Consider the following 19,627-nt stretch of genomic DNA (forward strand, 5'->3'; position numbering starts at 1 on the left):
TCCCACCCTTCCAATCCAGCCCACTGCTGAGGTCACCGGACCGCTTGTAGAGGTGGAGCCTCGCTTCACAGCCCGAAAGAGTCTTCACAAGAACATTTTCCTAAAGGAGAGGATTCTGGTTATGATATGTTGTTTGGTGGATTATATAATTTACTTTTATCGAGGAGTTTTACAGAAAAAAAAAAAGAAAAGAAAAAAAAGAACACCCCCTGCTGGAGCAATGTGGTTCTTCATTGTCATAATAAAATGTGTCTCAGACTTTAGTAAAGTTGTATGTCGAAGCTGCACCGAGGTTGTTTTTAGAATAACATTCCCATGGTGGGTTACACCAAACTTCACCTTGTGTCTGTCAGGGCCGGATTAAAAGTGCAGAGGCCCCTTGGCCCAGAGTGTTCCAGGGGCCCCCTTCCCCACCGCAACATTGTGAAAATTGTGAATGATAACACTGTGAAACGACATTTCTAACATCTCTCAGTCAGTGGTACCGATGGCAATACACTAGATACTGTGGTGTAACTATCTGGCTTTTATGTACATTTTATTTCATGTCCAAACTGCTGGTGTTTGCCCTACATGGGCCCCAAGTGGGCGTGGACCCCTGGGCCTGTGCCCATAAAGCCCATTGGATAATCCGGGCTTGGAGTCTGTCAGTTTCATGTTTCTTTGCTTATGTCGAACCGTACACGCAAAACCGCGTGGGCTTCGACTGTTATCTTTCACTCGTCACTGCAGTTATTATCAGGGCTGGATTAAAAGTACACAGACCCCTGGGCCCAGAGTGTCTCATGGGCCCCACTTTCCCAGCACAACATTGTGAAAATTGTGAATGATACACTGTGAAATGACATTTCTAACATCTCTCAGTAAGTGGTACCAATGGCACACACTAGACACTGTGTTGTAACTATCTGGCTCTTATGTGCATTTTGTTTCATGTCCAAACTGCTGGTGTTTGGCCTATGTGTGCATCACTGGTCCCCAAATGGGCCCCGAGTGGGTGTGGGCCCCTTGGCCCGTGCCCATAATGCCCATTGGATAAACCGGCCTTGGCTATTATATGCTATTTTTCCACAGTGTGTAAGTATGGCGTATACATACAAATAGGGAAGGAGCATGGTTCCTGGTGAAAATTGAAATATTAAATCAGCGTTTGTTCCCACTAAAAATCCTGGTGGCTGACATAAGCTTACAATGGCTTTTCATCAGAGATTTTTTTTAAAATTATTATTAAGTTTTCAAAAAGTTATTACGTGGGTCAGTTTTTACAAAGTGTAATCATGAAGATGATCATTAAAAAGGAACAACAACAAAGAAATTAAACAGTATAATACAAGGGAATCAACTAGTGATGTAGTTGTACAGTTTTTACAGATGTAAGGTTTTAGTATGTTTTAGATTAGTACGGTTTAATTTTTGGATCACATGAAAATAAGTATATAGATCAAATTTTTTGAAGAGAGAAAAAGAGGGCTTTTTCCCCCCAAGTATTTCATTTTATGTATGTGAAACATTGCTGAAATAATCAGCAAATTAATGATATATAACTTATTTTTGGTGGAGTTAGAATTTCTAAAAATATGTAACAGGTCAGACTCGTTTAAAAGGAAATCCTTACCCAAAAGTTTCTTAAGATCTAATTGAAAGTCAGACCATAAATTAGATACATGCACGCATCGAAAGAATAAGTGTTCTATGGTTTCAGAGCTTTTCAGAGATCACAGGTAAATTTAAGGAATTTGGCGCCCTCGTGTGGCAAGTCTTGGGACTTAAATAGCAAAACTAACCTGTTTTGACTCTAACGGGCCACCGTAGCAAGAGGAGCACCCTGCGTTGATTTGCTTTCTATTTTTCCCAACAACTTATCCTAACGCTTATTAGATATCTGATCTGGGTGAACTGTCTTTAGGTTATATTTCTGAAGTGCTAGTTAAAACCAAACGCTGTTTAAAGCTACAGAAAGGCATTCCCTTTTAGGAAAGACGGCGTCACTTCTTTTTGCAGCAAACCAGATAAGCTCAGCTAATTAGCTAGCGCTACTTTGCTTCTGCAGGATGTACAGAAAAACTTTTAAACTATTTTTTGGCGTGGCCGGAGCCTCCGCCGTGTTGGTGTTTGGTGCTGCAGCTGCTGACTCGCGTGGATACTTCAGTGAGCACCGCGGAGAGGCGGCAAGTCGCTGGTCGAGATTCACCGTCCTTCAGGCTGCGCAGCCGGCGTGGACATCCGCCACCCATACACCAGTCCCGACTGGACACGCCTGGGACTTCAACTGGGACAAGTATGCCATTGTACACACGCTCTTTTCCCCAGCATGCTTCTGTGAACGCAGTGCATTGCCCTTGTTAAAGGTGCATCCCGCATATCTTCTATTTGTCCACTTTTTTTTTATTTCGTGTGGAGCATTAAAGCAAATAGTTCACGTTAAACTCTTTTAATTCCACTCAGCTTCATTTGGTTTACATCAAATAATGGTGAAAATTAAAACTTTTATTACGAGAGTATCTGTTTTCCAACAATAACTGGTTGTAAATCACCTTTTTGCGGGCATATGACTTATTCCTATTTTAAATCTAGATGGGTGTTTCTGGAAGAAGATGCAGAAAATATCTACAAATCTGGTCTTGAATCATTGCTAGGTTAAGTCAGTTTTTTTTTTTTTTTAAATTAATAATGTTTTATTTGGTTTTATAAAGTTGACAAAATACTAAAATAAAAAAATAAAAAAAAGAACACACGTAAACAAGAACTACAAACGTGTATGCAGTACTGAGCAGGCAAGACTTAGGATCAGAACTAAAATACAATGACCATACAAAGGATGCATCATAAGAAAATACAATAACGATAATGATAATAATAATAAATAAGTCCAATGTAGGCATCGTAAGATCAATTACAACATATAAAACCTGAGCTTTTAATTATAATATTTCTAAAACTTCTGGGCAGGTAATCCAAAAGGGGTTGCCAAATTTCTGTAAATAAATCATCACTCCCTCTTAATTTAGCGCTTATCCTTTCCATTGGCATCGCTCTAAAAATTTCACGGTACCAATCTGTGACTGTAGGTGGTTTATCCATGATCCACTTATTAAGTATGCATTTCCTGGCCAGTGACAGGAGTTTTTTCAGTAATTTTGAATTGGAATATTTACTTGTACTTGGTAGTCCCAATAAAAATTGGCCTGGTTCTATAAAAATTTTGCATTTTAAAATTGCCCCAGTCTCTTTAGCTATGCAAGACCAGAAGTGTGATACTTTAGGACATGTCCAAAAACAGTGCATATATGTAGCAGGAGACTGCCTACATTTTAGACATGACGAAGATCTTGCAGGATCCATCTTGTTCAAAATATAAGGAGTTCTATGTTGCCTATGGAAAATTCTAAAGTGCATTTCTCTTAACCTGTTACTCAAAAACACTGAGTGGATATCACTAATTACTTTGTTCCAGTAGGTTAAGTCAGTTTTAATTTCCTCAAGTTAAGCCACACTTAATCCCAAAATCACCTTGTCCCGGCTATCCAGGAGAGACCCATCTGTTTTATCTAATGGGAAAAAGAAGGAGAAAGCAACTGAAGACCCCACGTCTGAGCAGGACAACAGCAAGCCCAAAGCAACACGCAACATTCTCCTCATCAGACACTCTCAGTACAACCTGAGCGGGAGCAGTGACAAAGAAAAGATCCTCACACCCCTAGGTTTGTTGTTTTATTCTATATATTGTTTATGTTTCTTTTAGTCTATTTGCTTAAAAAAAAAAAAAAAAAAGTTTCATATATCTGCCTTTTTCTTTATGATCATCATCTCTCAATCTCCAGGGCGTGAGCAGGCTGAGTTGACAGGTCAGAGGTTAGCAGCACTGGGACTGAAATATGATGTTCTGATCCACTCCAGCATGGCCAGAGCTACAGAGACTGCACATATAATCAGCAAACACCTCCCAGGTAGTGAAGAGATGCATCTCTCCAAACCACATGGGCTTCTCTCTGTTGGTGATGAACAATCTCTAAACCATGTTCACATTTTTTTCTTTCATTTAAATGTCATGTGTGTGCAGGAGTAGAGCTGGTGAGGTGTGACTTGTTGAGGGAGGGCGCACCTATTGAACCGGTTCCACCTGTCACTCACTGGAAGCCTGACGCAGTGGTGAGAGAAGCTACACCCCTTCGTCACTAGAGTGGGCTATAGGCCTGAGGGTTCTGTATTTGCATATCTTTGTGTAGGTCAGGGGTGTCCAGCTCTGGTTCCTTTAAGGGTCCTGCAGGTTTTCTATGTATCCACACACCTGACTCAAATGAATCAGTCATTGTGGAGAACTTCATTGGCTGTTGGATCCATTTAATGAAAGCCAGGTGTGTTGGAGCAGGGATACATCAAAAACCTGCAGGACAGCGTCCCTATACGACCGACTTTGGACAGGCCACCTTTTGCCATCCATATGTCTGTGCAGAAGTCCTGTCAAGTCGTTGTTTAGGCTTAAAGCTGCTAAACTCAGCTGGTTTCCACCAATACATCAGTGCATTTCCACAGGAATAGGTTGTAGGAAAGTTCATTTAAAAAAAAAAAAAAAAAAAAGCCAGTGTTCAAAAGTGTCTGGCCACATTTTCTAAATCGAGTGTAATTGAGAACCTGAACTTACAACCTGATGAGTTTGGGATTTTTTTCAACCTAACAAAAATTTTAATTTATAAAATCATTACAAAGTCATTAATGCAGCTACTCTTAATAAGTTAGAAGCTGACAGCAGTAAGACTGAATATTTTTGACTGAAAAATCCTGGGGGGAAAAAGTGTATTGGTGTGAAAGTTAGTGTAACCACTAACATTTCCTGCTTGTAGTAATTGTGTGTATATTTAGCCTTTTGTAGAAGTAACATCTTCCACATAGTTGGCTTAGAATGAAAGGCATCGTGCATTCCCCACAACGCACAGCAGCATCATGTATTGACTCAGTTCTGACTGAGGGGTTCAAACAGAACCCTTTCATGTGACAAAGGTAGCTTTCACCTCTCTGCCGTCCTCCAGCAGTATCACGAAGACGGAGCTCGCATTGAGGCAGCCTTCCGCCGCTACATCCACCGGGCTGACCCCAAGCAGAAGGAGGACAGCTATGAGATCGTCGTGTGTCATGCCAATGTCATCCGTTATTTTGTCTGCAGGTTTGTGTCGGCAGCAGCTCAGCTGAGAACAGACGTTGTCGTTGTTGCTTGCTGCTTTGCTAAATCACTTTGTTGCTGTTGTTGCCGAGGAGTTTTAGGACTCTGGTTTATTTTTTGTTGCTTTAATAAGTCGTGGATTTCTGGTCATAGTAAAAGAAACTCATAGTTTAATTAGACTTTAAGAGAAAGCATTGCTTTTCAACAGATTGCTTCAGCTCCCTGTTTTGTCACCAGAATTAACTAAGCTGTAGTTTCAGCAGTTCCAAGTGTACGTCATAAAATAAAATATTTTATTTAGAATTGCAGTGCACCATCATAGAGATTTACTCCCGTATTCACACCCTCTTTTTCCCCGTCACAGGGCTCTCCAGTTTCCCCCAGAAGGTTGGTTGCGGATGGGCTTGAATAACGGCAGTATTACGTGGCTCACCATTCGCCCCAACGGCAGAGTGGCCCTCAGGACTCTGGGAGACTCAGGATTCATGCCTCCAGACAAACTGACTCGGACCTAGTGGCGGGAGACAGGTTTCTGGAACAGGGTCACAACTCAAGTTTTCTCCTCAAGTGTCTTGAAAATCATTTTTGATGTTTTTATTTTGTAAATGATCATTACGTCGTACCGTTGAAATTACCTCCGTAACTGAAAATGCCAGCAGAAAGTGATCAGCAGCTTGAAGCAACTTCTGAATGTGATTTAGGATTTTTACAATGGATTTTTAAACCAAAAGCAGTGTTTGTATAGCTGGTGTACATGCAAGTCATGCAGTTAGCTGTGCATGTCTGCAGTGGTGTGCTGTATTGCAAAAAAAGAAAAAAAAAATTGTGGTAAATAAATAATTATCTATGCCTCAGAGTCTTGTCACATTTTGCTGATCACACAGCGGCCACTGAAATGACTGGAAACACAAACGAACTTAGGAGTGATGATTTATTAGTTAAAAGCAAATTCGGTCCAGACATACAGAAAGAATTCACCATGAAAGTTTATTTTATTAAAGCACAGAACGCTAAAAGCACAAGAAGCATGTTTTAAGTTTTTAGGTGCATTTTTGCAAAGTTCCACATTCATAAACACTTAAACAGAGTTTGATCTGTTGCCACCTGAGAGCACAAGGACGACGATACAATCAGTTGAAGGAGGTTGTGCTCTCTGATAAAAGTTTAGTTCACAAAAGTAAAAATACATTCAGAAAATTTGTTCCTTTTAACTCAGGAGTGGCAATCTGAAAACAAGATAATTGGCTTTTCCCCTCTGGACGTAACTGAGCCTCTCAAACACTTTCAAGTTGTCTCTTACGTAACTTTACATACTGTTTTTGGACATTCACACCCCACCGTTCACCCTAGCAGGTTTTTAGCAACTTTAAGAACCTGCTACATGTAGACAACTTAACCGCAAGTCAAATTCCCAACCACTTTTGGGCATCAACACTGATCAGCATTACTTTTTAAATGAACAGTTGCAAAGTAAAATGGGAATCAAACTGCAGTATGATGCAGCTCTCAGCTAATCGTGTGTGTTCTCTGGAAGCATAAGGCAGTTTGTTTAGTTGACGTTATCTTAATAATAACCTACTAGATAGGTCTGGATTGTGTTGCTTTTCAATTCGTTCCAGTCTCTGTCCTCTGGTGACTTGAAAGAAAAATCACTGTACAGCTTTAAGGTGATGTCAGGCTGGGTTAGATTCTGCTTCAAACAAATAAAATCTTTACTGATCATTCGTACACTACAGGTGACGTTTGACAAATATTTGAGAATACACAAAAAGAAAAAAATGGCACAGTTTAAGGCCGCTGTCAGTGGCAAAAAAACAAAAAAAAAAAGTCTAGACATGTTCAGCAACTACAAGAAACATGGAAAATGTATGCATTTATTAAAGAAGAAAAATATACCATGGAAGATCTCAGGGTTTTCCATATTTCATACATTTCATGTATGAGCTCGAGTGCGACAGAACTGATCCCTCACCTCAGAAATTAAGGCAAATTCTGAACTGAGGAGAAACAATAGGAAATGGCAGTTGGTTTTAACACCATTAATAAAAACACTGAATTTTTGTGCTACTGACCAACATACAAAAAAAATAATTTTTAAAATATTAACATTTTTCTTTTTCTTTTTTCCTTTTTTTTTTTTTTTTTTTTAAATTTTTATTTTAAAAAAACGATATCTTCAGTGACAGGATCCATTTGAGGATTCAGCTCCATGGTTTTAGAGACCAACGAACTTTGGGAAGTGTGGCTTGTGTTCACAAGATTCAAAAGAAGTTGACTCAGGTTATGTTTACAGGTGTTTCACGCTTGCCACAAACAACATTACCATTAATTCAACATGGTCCACACCCATACAGTACATACATTATCAAAGTTTTTTTTTTTTTACCCTCCCCATTTTAAAGTCTTGAATTGACATCACTTCCTAATGTGATGAGAATTGCTGTATTACATATGAATAGTACCACATTTTTAATCAATATAAATATTTTAGACACTTGTGCATATTTCTGTCCGGTTTATGGTTTCTGAGCTGTGGTGCCGTGACCTTGGTGCAGCTGGGTTTGGGGCAAGAGGGAGGGGTAGGTGGGACTCCGAGAAGGCGCAAGAAGAGGAGGGCGGTCAGTGAAGTGGCTCATTCAAGTGCTTGAGGCGGATGCGCTGGATGTAACTAACACTGGCAGGGCTGTAACGGCTGGGGCTGAAGTCTGGAGAGGCAGCTTGGCGGACAGGGCTGAAACGACCCGAAGGAGACATCAGGCCACTGATTGGAGAGCCTGGAGGCTGATGCTGCATCCTGAGACGGGGTTTTACTGCAGGGCTAGGCCAGCTACACAAAACACACCCAAAAACAAAAGAAATAATGGTTACACATCCAGTATAACCTGTCTGCTGCTTTTCACTGCATGCACATGACACCATTTCTTGAAGAGAGTCAGCTGGTAATTTACTGATGTCACCATTTCTGCATAAATTGAACACACAGGACCAAAATATCACCCTCGCATTGACCACCATCAGGAGAAGAATAATGGTGCTCATGACTGAGCTGTAAGTAAAGTCAGCTCTCTCTAAGTTCACTGGTGCCCCGTTTGCTCATTCCCTTACTGGTAGTCAAAAAGACGGCTGGAAAAATATCTGAAATATGAATCAGACCAAAATGCAACTTATGATTTGAATGAGTTTGGATGATGAAATCTGTCCGTTGTAGCTCATCATCGCCCATCGATAAAATGTTATTAAAGTCATCGTGTGATTTTAGAATGTCAACAAAATCTGGGGCAAAACAACTTTGCACCATTTTATTCTTATTAAGTTATTCCTGCACCTCTATAAAACAAATGTCAGCATATCCGTCTCAAGATAAACCGGGTTGTGTCACAACACAACCAAAAGCATTAAAAAATGTAAAGAAAGTTGTTGTTTTGGAATAACTGAGTCAATGCCTCAATAAAATTAAACTAAAAATGTGGCATACAGTGATTATCTATTTTGTCTTAAAACTGGAATTCAGCTGTAAATGCAGTAAAATGCTTGTCAAGCCCACTAACCTCTGCATGTCCGACACGGGGTATGACTTCACTGTGCTCTTCCACTTGTGTATCCTGGGATACTTCTGGGGGTCGACATCTACGCCCTCTATTGCTGACAGGACCTCTATGTCCAGTTTGGTTGGAGAATCCCTGAAAATAAAAATCACACAAGATTCATTAACTAAGTTATTAAAATTTAAAAACACAACCATTGAAACTAAACAGCCGGTGGACAACTGAACATGTTTTACCTGTAAAACATTGTGATGTTTCTTCTACAATAGGCTATAAAAACCAGTGCGACTCACCCTTCAATAAAAAGTCCTCTTCTAATGTGCGGTGGTGTCCTGGGTAAGAACTCATGGGAGTTATCTAAAGACTTGTAAGAAGACCCAGAAGATCCTGAGCTGCTCAAATCCCTGCCTCCATGGTCCCATGACTTTGACCTTGCACAGAAGTTGCGCACCCCTGATACCGAGCCCCTAGTCCTACTTGGTACCTCAAGACTCTCTTCTGCTTCAAAGTACTCCTCTGAGCTGCCACTGCTGGGCCTCTCCTCTTTACCTCCTCCATCTGTTCTCCAGCCTGCCCCGTCCACAGCTTCACTGTTCTGGCTGCCATGACTGAGAGACAGGCGGTTCAGCCCAGAACTCAGGTCTGTAGCTGAAGAGGAGCTGTAGGAGTCCCGGAGTTCCTTGTTCCTACTCCCGCCGCTGTTCCTTCTCTGTCGGCAGCTTGTTGGACTGTCAGGTGGCTCTTGCAGTGACATGCGCTCAAACTCCATCATGAGATTGGAGATGGGCGACAGCAGGCAGGAAGAGGAGGGGGAGGTGCGTGAGGACACCTTATCTCCATTACGAGTCCTGTCCCTGGTAGAGGAGCACACCCCGTTTTTGCAGGCTACACCTGGTGACAGGAGGCCATCATCGCAGCAGCACAGAAGATCCTGCTCAGCAGCTGTCTCTATCAGGTCTGCCCCACGGTGGTGCAGTGCAATGTGGAACTCGCGGCCACCCACAGCTCCTTTCAGGGCGTCCTTGGACGTAGCAGACGAGGTGATGCTGGTTAGTGCTGCATTTTGTCGGTTTTTCATCTCTTCAAGGCTGATATCATCCCCCTCATCCAGGAAGGCACCGACAGAAATTGAGTTGCAGAACTTTTTGGGCTTGCCTGGATCCAGGAAAGAATAAGAGCAGACACAAACTCATACATTAGACGTTGCTTTTCACAGAACTTCCCAGGATTTCTATTGTCCTTAGTATAAAGTAGGTCTGAAAACACTACATGTTGTGGACAGTCAATTTTACATTTCAGCTTTTAAGTTTCTTTTGGGGGCATGCAGCTTTTCGGGTATTAAAATTGGTACCTGGAGAGGGAGTTTTAAACCTGTTGCTGGTTTCATTTTCTCCAGTCCACTCTTGAGTCCGTGGGCTGAAATCCTTCTTGCTCAGGTACTCTTCCAGCTTGCAAAGCCCCTCAGGAGATGACAAATCCACAAAACTGTCCATGAAGCCCCAGTACTCAGCCCAGGGGTGACCCATCTCATGAGCCAGGCCTCTGAAAAAGAAAGAACAATTCATAATTTCAGATTATGATGTAAATTGTAGGGTTTTTTTTTCTTTTTTCGTAAATCCCCCATTTAAAAGGTAAATATGCTTGGATAAAAGACAGATTCATATCAGTGTTTCAGAACAACAATACCATTCCAGGTCCACAAACATATTCCAACTCCAACAAATGAATGAATACAAGGACAATTGGGTGCTGCACATATCAAGCCATCTACACTCTTAAAATAAAAAGGTACACTTAAAGGTCATGGCTTTGTAATGGCCACTCAAACATCTTTGTTGCACCAGAGGTGATTTGAATTGGCTTTGACTTCTTTATCCTGTGGAGGGACTGGGAGCTGGGCAAGACCCGTGCTGCAACCCAGACAGGTGGCCAATCCTTCCTAAGGCTGACCGACAGATACAAAGACCCTCTCTGCGTGTAGTCCAACAGGTCTGAGCACTTTTCTCATCCTAACTTTCTAAATATGCTTGATATTATTGTTCTTTTGGAATACTTGTTAGTCAAGCAGTTTTAATTGTCTTGATATTCTTTAATGTGATGTCAACAAAACAAGAAAATGTTTCCACTGCCACACTTCACAACTGGGATGATGCTCTTCAGTTTACAACACTCATTTCAAATTACCAGTAAGAGTCCATGTGGCCAGATTGTTTATCTAATCTCTGTAACCAGTGTAGCTGCAAATTGTAGGATGAACAGGCATGTTGACATCCACAGTTTACTCTCTCAACTCCTGAATGATTTATTTTTGCCTTATATAATAATAAATAATAATGTATTTTGTTATATGTAATATAATATATATATTATGTAATAATGAGAATTTCAAGTAAAGATGAAGCACATTTTTCAGCAGGCTTTAAAATAGATCCTCTATTCAACAATCAATTTTTGAGAAAAATATTTTTTTGAGCACATTTAACCAACAGAAAATCTGAGGGTGTTCAAACAACTTATGTAGTAAGCCTAAGTCTAGGTTAACTTTAACCACATAAATGACAACAGAAAATAGAAAGCACTCTTCCCGATAACTTGTTGTGTCCAGCATCACAAGCAGAAGGATTTTCTGGCTGCTGTGTTATGCTGAACAGAAAGAAGGTGTTTACCCAAAGATTTAGAAGTCTATATTCATAGTGAAGTTAATAGTACTAATAATTACACTTTCCGTATCTTTAGTAAATGATGCACCTAAGAAATCACAAAAACAATAGAGTAAGGATGTGGGTGTACCTGCCCACTCTCTCTGCCCCTCGATCAGGATCAGACTTCAGAATGTGATGGAAAAGCTCTGCCCTGTCTCTGGGCGGTGTCTTCCAGGATCTCCGAAAATCATCTGCCTACAAAGCAGGAAAATGTGTCCTTGTCAGATTTCTCTTTTTTTAAATGTTAATTTCTATTTAAATTAAATCAATTAATATGCAGCAAGGCAGTCAACTTGCTTTGGATGGGCTCAGTGGGCCGGCAAACGCTGTGACAGTCATCAGAGGATCCATGGGGCTTCTTGTGTGCCGCTGGATCAGTGACAAGCTCTCTGAAGATTCAGGTGACCATGGAGCTCCAATGATGGGCTGAGAGGTGTTGTCGGCTGCCCTCAGCAAAGGGATATAATAGCGGTCTGCGAGATAACACAACTGACAGTTTAGACTTTTGTGATGGACCCGACTCTTTCAGGCCGCACTACAGAACAGTGGCAGCATACATTTACAATAATAAACTCAAAGCTGGCAGCAGTGTAACATGGTTGCTGCCATGATACCGTCAGTCTGCACTGGAAAGGAGTTCATTCATACAGTAGGCAGGTCATTGTGTCATCGATGTCATCGTCAAATCTGTCTTCACTTTCAAAATTCACTATGCAGGTCTAACACTGGGACTGTCTGATTTACCCCCAAATGCTCATGGATCTTAATATTTGAAAACTAAACTAAAATAATTTACTACTTTTCTAGGAAACAAGGAAATAGTAACACTAACATTTAATACTGAAATTGATGTGTTCATCCTTACCTTCCAGGTATTCACTTATCCTCTGTTTAACTTCTGTGTTTTTGTTTTTTCTGCTACAAATTAGCTGTAGAAAGGAGAAGAATAAAAACATGAATGAAATATCCAGCGTTGCAGCTGCTATAAACTGAAGAAACAATTTGCTCATCAAGGTTTAGCCTCAGAGTGTCCAGAGAGTGATCGTTGCCAGAAGATTTAAAAAGATCACAGCTCAAGTGGGCATATCCCTCTGCGTCTACATTCAGGATATCAGCATGTGTAATTATTGTGTTTTTCTGGGCAGCTCCCATTTGTTCTGTGTACTCATTTATGACTGGTTTTTTCCTCGTATGTGTGGTTGCAGCGATAAATAAGATTTTAAAGTATAATTCCTTCCTTACGTCACAAGGCTTCTGGCCATCCTTGTTCTTGCAGTTCTTATCAGTGTCAGGATGTGAACACAACACATTGACCACATCGGGGCATCCGAACTTACAAGCAAAGTGGAGAGGTGTTTCAAAGCCCTAAACAAGGAGAGGAAAAAAACCCCCCAGTAAATTATAACAAACAACTCATTAATTACAGTTGGAAATATTGTAATCTGGTTAAAGATATGGGCAAAGAACTGACGGCCTTATCCGGAGTGTTGAGGTAAAGATCTACAATGTAGCGGATACGTTTCTGCAGCATCATTTCCTGGTCGTCTGGGTACATCAGGCGCATGAACTCTGGGTTTTCCAGGGTATCAAGCAGCAGCTGGGCAATCCTGGCTTGATTCTCCTTGGCCGCCACATGCATGACATTGTAGCGACAGCCCTCCTGAAGAGACAAAGCAGAGAAGCAACTATGGATCAGAAAATGTAATCTACAATCTACCATCAATAGGAGAGGATGCTCAATTTTGTTTAAATGCAGACTCAGAACTTAATTTAACCAGCCACAGTTGGGGATTTACCACCTTTGACTTTCATTTAAATTATAAAATAGATTGAGAAAAAGTTCTCTCTTATCATTTGCAGGTTTAAAAAGCTCTTAAATGAACTTGATTTATTGAAGATATGACAGAAGAAGAAAAAAAGATGTATTTATTGTACTGATTAGAGTTTTATTAAACACTGCACTCAGCAAGAGTCTCAAGTTATCCTTCATGTCTTTTGTCTTGCCTCCAAGAAACCAGACTTGTAATCTTTGAAGTGGTCTTGTGTGATAATTATCCAGACTCTGAACATTTTTAAATTTTCATTTAAACATTGTCAGCATTATTAAAAATTACCCATGTTTAATCTAGTCCCTGTACCCGTCTTGTATAAGAGTAATGTATTCTTTGTTTTGTTCTATTTAACAATAAGACTCTGCCTTGCAAATCATTCAAGCGTAAAAGTCACTATACTAAAAGGGATACCGGTACAGAGTCTGCACGTAACAGACTAACTGGGAAAGAACAAGATTTTCTTCATAACTTGAGAAGAAAAGAGGAATGTTTCAAGGCTTTTGTATAGTCCTGTTCAAACAAAGTTTAAAACAGGCAGTAGCTGGATGGCTGGCGCTGACAATGGAAAAAATGTTTATGTATTAACAAATGTCAAGGTTCCAGGTCAGGTTAAGTCTTCCTATTAATAGAGTTGTCAGGGTTTGTAAAGCCATGACCTAATTATCACAACAAGCTAAAACAATGCCATGGCTTACAATGAGACAGAAAATCTCTCTTTTAACCTTTTCCAAGTCTTTATATTACAAAGTGATTTTAATGGATTTTCTGTTTGAAATTGAACTGAGTCCTAAAGTTTCAGCTTCAACAAAGATAAATTTTAAAAAAACACTGAAAATTGACCTAAAGCTCACTTCATACATAAAATATAATACAGCTATAATGATTTAACAAAACCCTTACAAGAGCAATAACAGCAAAGTAAGTTCTGCTTTGGTTTTCAGAGTCAAGCAGTTATTTTGCAGGAATATGATGTCTGCTTTCTCAGGCAAAACATGACACCTCGCCTGACAAAGTGCACTGCCTGCACAACAGAAAATGCTCTCAGATTATGCTGTTGAGATATGTAAATATAGCAGTGTGTTTCTGTGTGAAGGAAATTTGGGTCTCGTCAATCTTTTCTTTGTTGTAACAACGCTTCTTATCAATGAATCCTGTACCAGTGGCCACCCTGTTGAGATCCTTTTTAATGGTGTCACAATTTGTATAAACAAATATTGAATTTGAGGGATGAGCAGCAGAGTTTCCACAGCTTGTAAACACAAGAACAATTTTGACATACATGTTAAGGTTTCATGCATTATGCCTCAAATCCAGCCACACAGATCAGATCCAGACTATAAAAGTTGGTCAAAGAAGACAGCAGGGTGGCTCTCTTTGGAAAATATGCAAAATAATGAATGATGCCCTTTTCAGTTCCTCATCGTATTCATTTTCTGTATACATGCATATGTGAGAAGCATGGGGAAATGCATACTGAGGGGGAAAGCATCCAGTGCTGTTAAAATGAGACACAAAGTAGTCCATGTATGAAAGGAGTTTAACAGTCAACATGGCGATGGCAGTATTTTTTTTTTGTCTCAGGACAGCAGACAAGTGCACATAAATACATAGTGATACAGAGCATATATATTGTGGCCTTGAGTGGTTAAACGCTAAAATATTTGCCAAGATGAACAAGAAAAATTTGAAAAGAGAAAAATGTGCACAAGTGTTACAGAATTATTCCCAAAGGGTCTCAACCCAGTACTAAATGAGGGATCTAAATACCTAGGTACATTGTATATTGAGTCATACCAAAACAAACTTTTATGTCCTCACCTGGACAACAGTGGGATTATCTCCTGAGCCAATGAGATAGCGTGGATTGCTCCAGACCAGTTCACTGAAGCCCAACTCATCCCCCTTCTCCACAGCTTTCCTTAGTTTGGCTGTCAAGTCCTGGCTGCGTGGGCTCTTAAAGCTGTTGGCCCGCTCCCTGTTGATGGTATCAATTTCAACATTCTCTGTTGTGGAAAGAAAGACAAGTGAAAGCAAAAAAAAAAAATTAAGACTGGAGTGCAAAATGGTGTTTTGTTCTGTATAGATGGGATTAAGATCAGTGTGCAGTTCAACCATTAATTTGACTTTCACTTTAAAAAAGCATTTCAATGTTAAATTCTGGCCCCCCATATGAGCCAAAAATCTGATGAGGGCACTGATAAATTTACCTTTTCCGATGACCAGGCCAGACTTGATAGGAGATACACAGGGTGTGGATTTGCTTGGAGAAGGGAAATAGTCACAGATTCCCTTTGCAAACTTCTCTGCAGCTTCACGGTTGGAAAAGGCTTTGAACCGGGCTCCCTTCATCATCTTTACAGCTTGAAGTGCATCTTTTTTGTCCATGTATACATGTGCTCCCTCTGTAGCACAAAAGAAGATTTACCCATCAGATTGCCACATTTCTTTTTCTTCAATAGCTTGTCTAGCAAAAAGCTTGTTACAAACAGTACCATGCAGAACTACCATGAAAATAAAAGAGTAGCCATTAGTACAAAATGAATGCCTCACCTCTAGCGTTAGCCATGCCCTCTCCTTTCTTGAAGTGAAGGCAACTGGATCTAGCAAGTGAGAGGCACTACCTGGTGTTCTGCATACTCACATATGTTCTGCATTTCATCATTAGTAATAAGGCTCGCCGATGAAAGATTTCTACCTGGTGACACCTAATGTAGTAGGTGTTGGAGTTTGTTTTGCCAAATTTTCTCAACCTAACTGGCTTAAAATGGTGCAAGATAAAATCCAAACACCTTACACATGTCTAATTAAGACTGCAAATGTAAAGGCCATTAAACAGGAGACAAACAAAGAGGCGAAGGGCAGTGTGATCCTTTCTGACATTCTTGTTCCATGCGATTGATCTATAGCTTCCCACGTGAAGTAGCTTTGTCGAGTGTATGAAATATTTTCTCCAATGAGGATTGTCTAAGCGGTCAGTGGTGTAGTGGCCAGTGTGATTCCTTACATTTTGGTCTCTAGTTTCATTTACTACCATCTCTTAATGTAGCATTCTTATCAATTAATGGTTTTTGTCTTTTTCCTTCCGTCTAGTCGGCCTGTTAAGTCATCTTAATGGGACTCTACTAAGTGTTGCTGGTTTTGCAGTTCCATTAAAAGCAAGACCTGCCCAGTTTAAAAAAAAACAAAAAAACAAAAATCAACACAAATTATTTTTGTCAGAACTTAAGATGCATCATAATTACTCTGTTTTAGCAGTGCTGCCACACAGCAAAAAGCTCACTGGTTTGAGCCTCAGCTGGGTGAACAGTGGCTTTTCTATGCAGAATTTGCATGTTCTCTCCATGTATGCATGGATTCTCTCTGGCCACTCCAGTTTCCATCCAATGTTAGCTTAAATGGTCATTCTAAATTTCTCCTAGGAATGAGTGTGATGGATGTTTGAATCTATGTGTTGTTCCTGCAATGGACTAGTGACCTGCTCAGGGTGTACCCTCCCGCTCACCCATGAACTGCTGGAATAGGCTACAGCCCACAACCCTGGACTGTACGAAGTGGTATAGAAAATGAACGAATGATAAATTGTCAGGAGGCCTCGACCTCTTATATCCAAGTAAAAGGACTAAAGGCATCAAAATGTCAGAAAACAGTAGCCAGTGCTCCAGCAAAAACACAGGACAGAACTGTACATGGTGCAAGTAAACACATACAACAATGATAGGAAGGACTTTAGCCTCTTTTAGCTAATAGCCAGTACCTAACCCTATCAATTAAATTAGGTTTTAAGGTTGATGACATAGGATACCTCGGGGTAAAATATACTTTATATAATACTTGTACACCAACTTACTAGTGCTATTTTATAAATGTTCTGACAATTCTCCATATCAAAATACTATTCATCATTCTGTACGTAGCAGTGACTGTAAGTGGTCTTGTGAGTCACTTACCATTTCTAGCTAAGACATCCTCCCACGGTGGGCATACTCCATAAAAGGTTGGAGACACTTGTGCTGGTTTTGAAGGAGTTTCAGTATTGGACTGAGAGTTACTGCATTCAGCCGAGCTGTTAGAGGTCATCTTCACTGAAATCTCCTCTTCATCTGGAGGGTTTAAACCAACACCGTAGCCAAAGTCCAACTCTTCGGTGGCAGTCTCAGAGGACCTGATGCTTGTTGTAGCAGTTGCAGCTGATGAGGTGGCACATGACACAGTTTTGGCATGATCAGCTGCACTGTCTGAGCGGTTTTCTGAATAGCTATTGTCCGTTTCAGTGGCACTGCCCTCTGGACCCACAAGCACGCGGGCCAACTTCCTCTCATAGGTGGCTCGGGTGGTAGATGTAATGGGTCCACATTTGAGGTCTGCTCGAGCAAACTCCTCACACAGCTCAGCAGCACTTAGCCCCCTCAGTTTGCTCAAAACTGCCTCCATGCTTCAGCTCCCTGTAACACACCTAACACTCAAGCAGTTATGACCAACAGTCATTCAAAAAGTAAACAAACAGCATATAAAAAACATTATGCAGAAAATTAACTATTTTTGTGCATTGCAAACCTTTGTGTTGGATAAAATAACTAAGGATTCTAATATACAATACCGTGGCCACTACACTTTGAACTTTAGCAAATCCACATTTTATCAATGTCAAAACTACAGAAGGAAACCGAAGTCTTCACATTCCAGTAGACTCCTCAAAATCTTCAGATCATGCGAACAAATACTTAAATGATGTACCTTTTTAAATCCAATAAGTCATAACTCACAAAATATGACTTTTCTAGGACATTTACTATCCAGTAGCTTATATGTGTACTCAACTTCTTTTTCCAATTGTTTTCTGTGAAGTTTTTTACAAAAAGGCTAAACGAAAAGGCTGCTAATGATCTTGCATGTGGACTAATAGTATAGAATTATTTTTCATATGCTGTCTTTACAAAACCAACGACAACAAAGTTGCACTAGCCTCTGCTGGCTAGCTTGCTAAGCAGCAAGCCAGCTCTGAAAGCCGGGAAATGTGTCTTGGAGAGCTAACAGCATTATAGCCCCTCCTGTTTAAAATGTGTGTGTTAAAGCATGACACCCGGACTGCAATAGTGACCACTACAAATCCACACAAGACTTGCTAAATAATGACAATTTCTGTCTGTTCCTTCGTATGCTGTCACGCCCAAGTATGTCATTCGAGATGGGTTTTCGGACTGCACCGTAACAAATTTGATATGTGGCCATGAAAGCCGAAAAAAAATCAAGTCCACACGCGATGACAACTATTTAAATATGTGCCCCCGTACTTACCGCAGAACATATTATTTAACATAACCAGAGATGTGGAAAGAAGCTTAGTTTTGTACAGATTAACTGTTAGTAAGACACAAAGCTAAAGGCGGTCTGGAATAGTCTCATTGTTTACAACATATCCCGCGCATGCGCAGTTGCGAAGGGAGGGCGCATGTTGCGTTCAACACCCGTAGGAAAACTCACAACTAGCCGACTTGAAGGTGAAAGGCTGAGATTGCAAAGCAAATTAAGTGTCATTAAAACACAATGTAAATGTAAAAGTGCGAAAGATACCTCATGTTTGATGGTACATTATTAAATGTCACAAATTATGCCAATGTGAGGCGATTCGTGCCTATTTTCATAAGACTAAACCCAAAAATGACAAGGCATGTACATGCGTGTTCATGACTCGAGCCAATTGATTTTTAATCGGGGGGATTTTACTGCCTCCCTAGTTTAAAAAACGATTTTTTTTTTTATTAGACCACCTAATTTAGACCAAATTACACCATGGGTATGTACTTTCTGTGAGATAATATGGCATCATGCTCCAAGGTAAAAGGCTACCTAAAGAAGCAAAACCATGGCAAACTTTTTCATAGGTTTTTACGGCCAACGTACATTTGTAATAAGTGAAAGGAAGTGATTGATGTAATGTTCTGAACAAACTTAAAACGTATGCAGGCCAAGTTCTTTACACACATGGTAGAGACATTACAGAGACTTACATAAACGTTGAAGAAAATTTAAGTTACCTGTTTTAAGTAGTTTTCCATTGGATGAAAGAAAAATAAATGTGCATAAGCTACATGTTGCATTCAAGGGAAATGTTTGTAAGTTACCTGTTTAAGTAGTTTTCCGTTGAAAGAAAAAATAAATGTACATAAGCTACATGTTTCATTCAAGGAAAATGTTTTCCCAGCCTGCTAACAGACGTTAGCCATTTAGCATGGCAATAAGCTAACCGCGGTATTAGCACACAATCTGAATGAACACCAAAATAACAAGTCGTGTATTTTTGACACACATAGATATAAACATACGGAAAATTTAAACATTGTGTACTGCTATATGAAAATATAATAGCTTGAATTATACCATGCCCACCTC

The 19,627-nt window shown here is 40.2% G+C and overlaps 2 protein-coding genes across 3 annotated transcripts; one reads left to right on the plus strand and one right to left on the minus strand.

Annotated features, from left to right (window-relative positions):
- Positions 1 to 1,820: 1,820 nt before the first annotated feature.
- Positions 1,821 to 6,007, plus strand: pgam5 (PGAM family member 5, serine/threonine protein phosphatase, mitochondrial). 2 transcript variants are annotated; one of them, XM_079250957.1, is made up of 6 exons: positions 1,821 to 2,278; positions 3,529 to 3,701; positions 3,822 to 3,947; positions 4,061 to 4,149; positions 5,028 to 5,161; positions 5,523 to 6,007. In XM_079250957.1, the coding sequence occupies exons 1-6, from the start codon at positions 2,052 to 2,054 to the stop codon at positions 5,671 to 5,673; spliced, it is 900 nt and encodes a 299-aa protein (XP_079107083.1). In that variant the 5' UTR covers positions 1,821 to 2,051; the 3' UTR covers positions 5,674 to 6,007. The 2 variants fall into 2 exon arrangements, with proteins under 2 accessions (XP_079107083.1, XP_079107084.1); XM_079250958.1 differs by having other exon boundaries at positions 5,031 to 5,161.
- Positions 6,008 to 6,087: 80 nt separating this feature from the next.
- Positions 6,088 to 18,694, minus strand: ankle2 (ankyrin repeat and LEM domain containing 2). Its single transcript, XM_079251932.1, has 12 exons — positions 17,185 to 18,694; positions 15,445 to 15,639; positions 15,056 to 15,240; positions 12,877 to 13,065; positions 12,648 to 12,770; positions 12,271 to 12,334; positions 11,699 to 11,878; positions 11,494 to 11,596; positions 10,055 to 10,245; positions 8,997 to 9,858; positions 8,707 to 8,838; positions 6,088 to 7,985 (listed from the first exon to the last, which is right to left on the minus strand). Exons 1-12 carry the CDS (start codon positions 17,666 to 17,668, stop codon positions 7,778 to 7,780), a joined length of 2,916 nt encoding a protein of 971 aa, XP_079108058.1. The 5' UTR covers positions 17,669 to 18,694; the 3' UTR covers positions 6,088 to 7,777.
- Positions 18,695 to 19,627: the final 933 nt, after the last annotated feature.

The sequence above is a fragment of the Telmatherina bonti genome (genome assembly GCF_933228915.1).
Source record: "Telmatherina bonti genome assembly, chromosome: 13".
NCBI lineage: Eukaryota > Metazoa > Chordata > Actinopteri > Atheriniformes > Telmatherinidae > Telmatherina > Telmatherina bonti.

Excerpts from the sequence above, each read along its gene's own strand:
- pgam5 (XM_079250957.1), top strand. The coding sequence starts at position 2,052 with ATGTACAGAAAAACTTTTAAACTATTTTTTGGCGTGGCCGGAGCCTCC. Across the intron at positions 2,279-3,528 it reads TGGGACTTCAACTGGGACAA|GAGAGACCCATCTGTTTTAT; the intron begins GTATGCCATTGT and ends CCGGCTATCCAG. Across the intron at positions 3,948-4,060 it reads AATCAGCAAACACCTCCCAG|GAGTAGAGCTGGTGAGGTGT; the intron begins GTAGTGAAGAGA and ends ATGTGTGTGCAG.
- ankle2 (XM_079251932.1), bottom strand. The coding sequence starts at position 17,668 with ATGGAGGCAGTTTTGAGCAAACTGAGGGGGCTAAGTGCTGCTGAGCTG. Across the intron at positions 15,640-17,184 it reads GGATGTCTTAGCTAGAAATG|AGGGAGCACATGTATACATG; the intron begins GTAAGTGACTCA and ends TTTGTGCTACAG. Across the intron at positions 8,839-8,996 it reads AGAGGACTTTTTATTGAAGG|GGATTCTCCAACCAAACTGG; the intron begins GTGAGTCGCACT and ends TTTTATTTTCAG.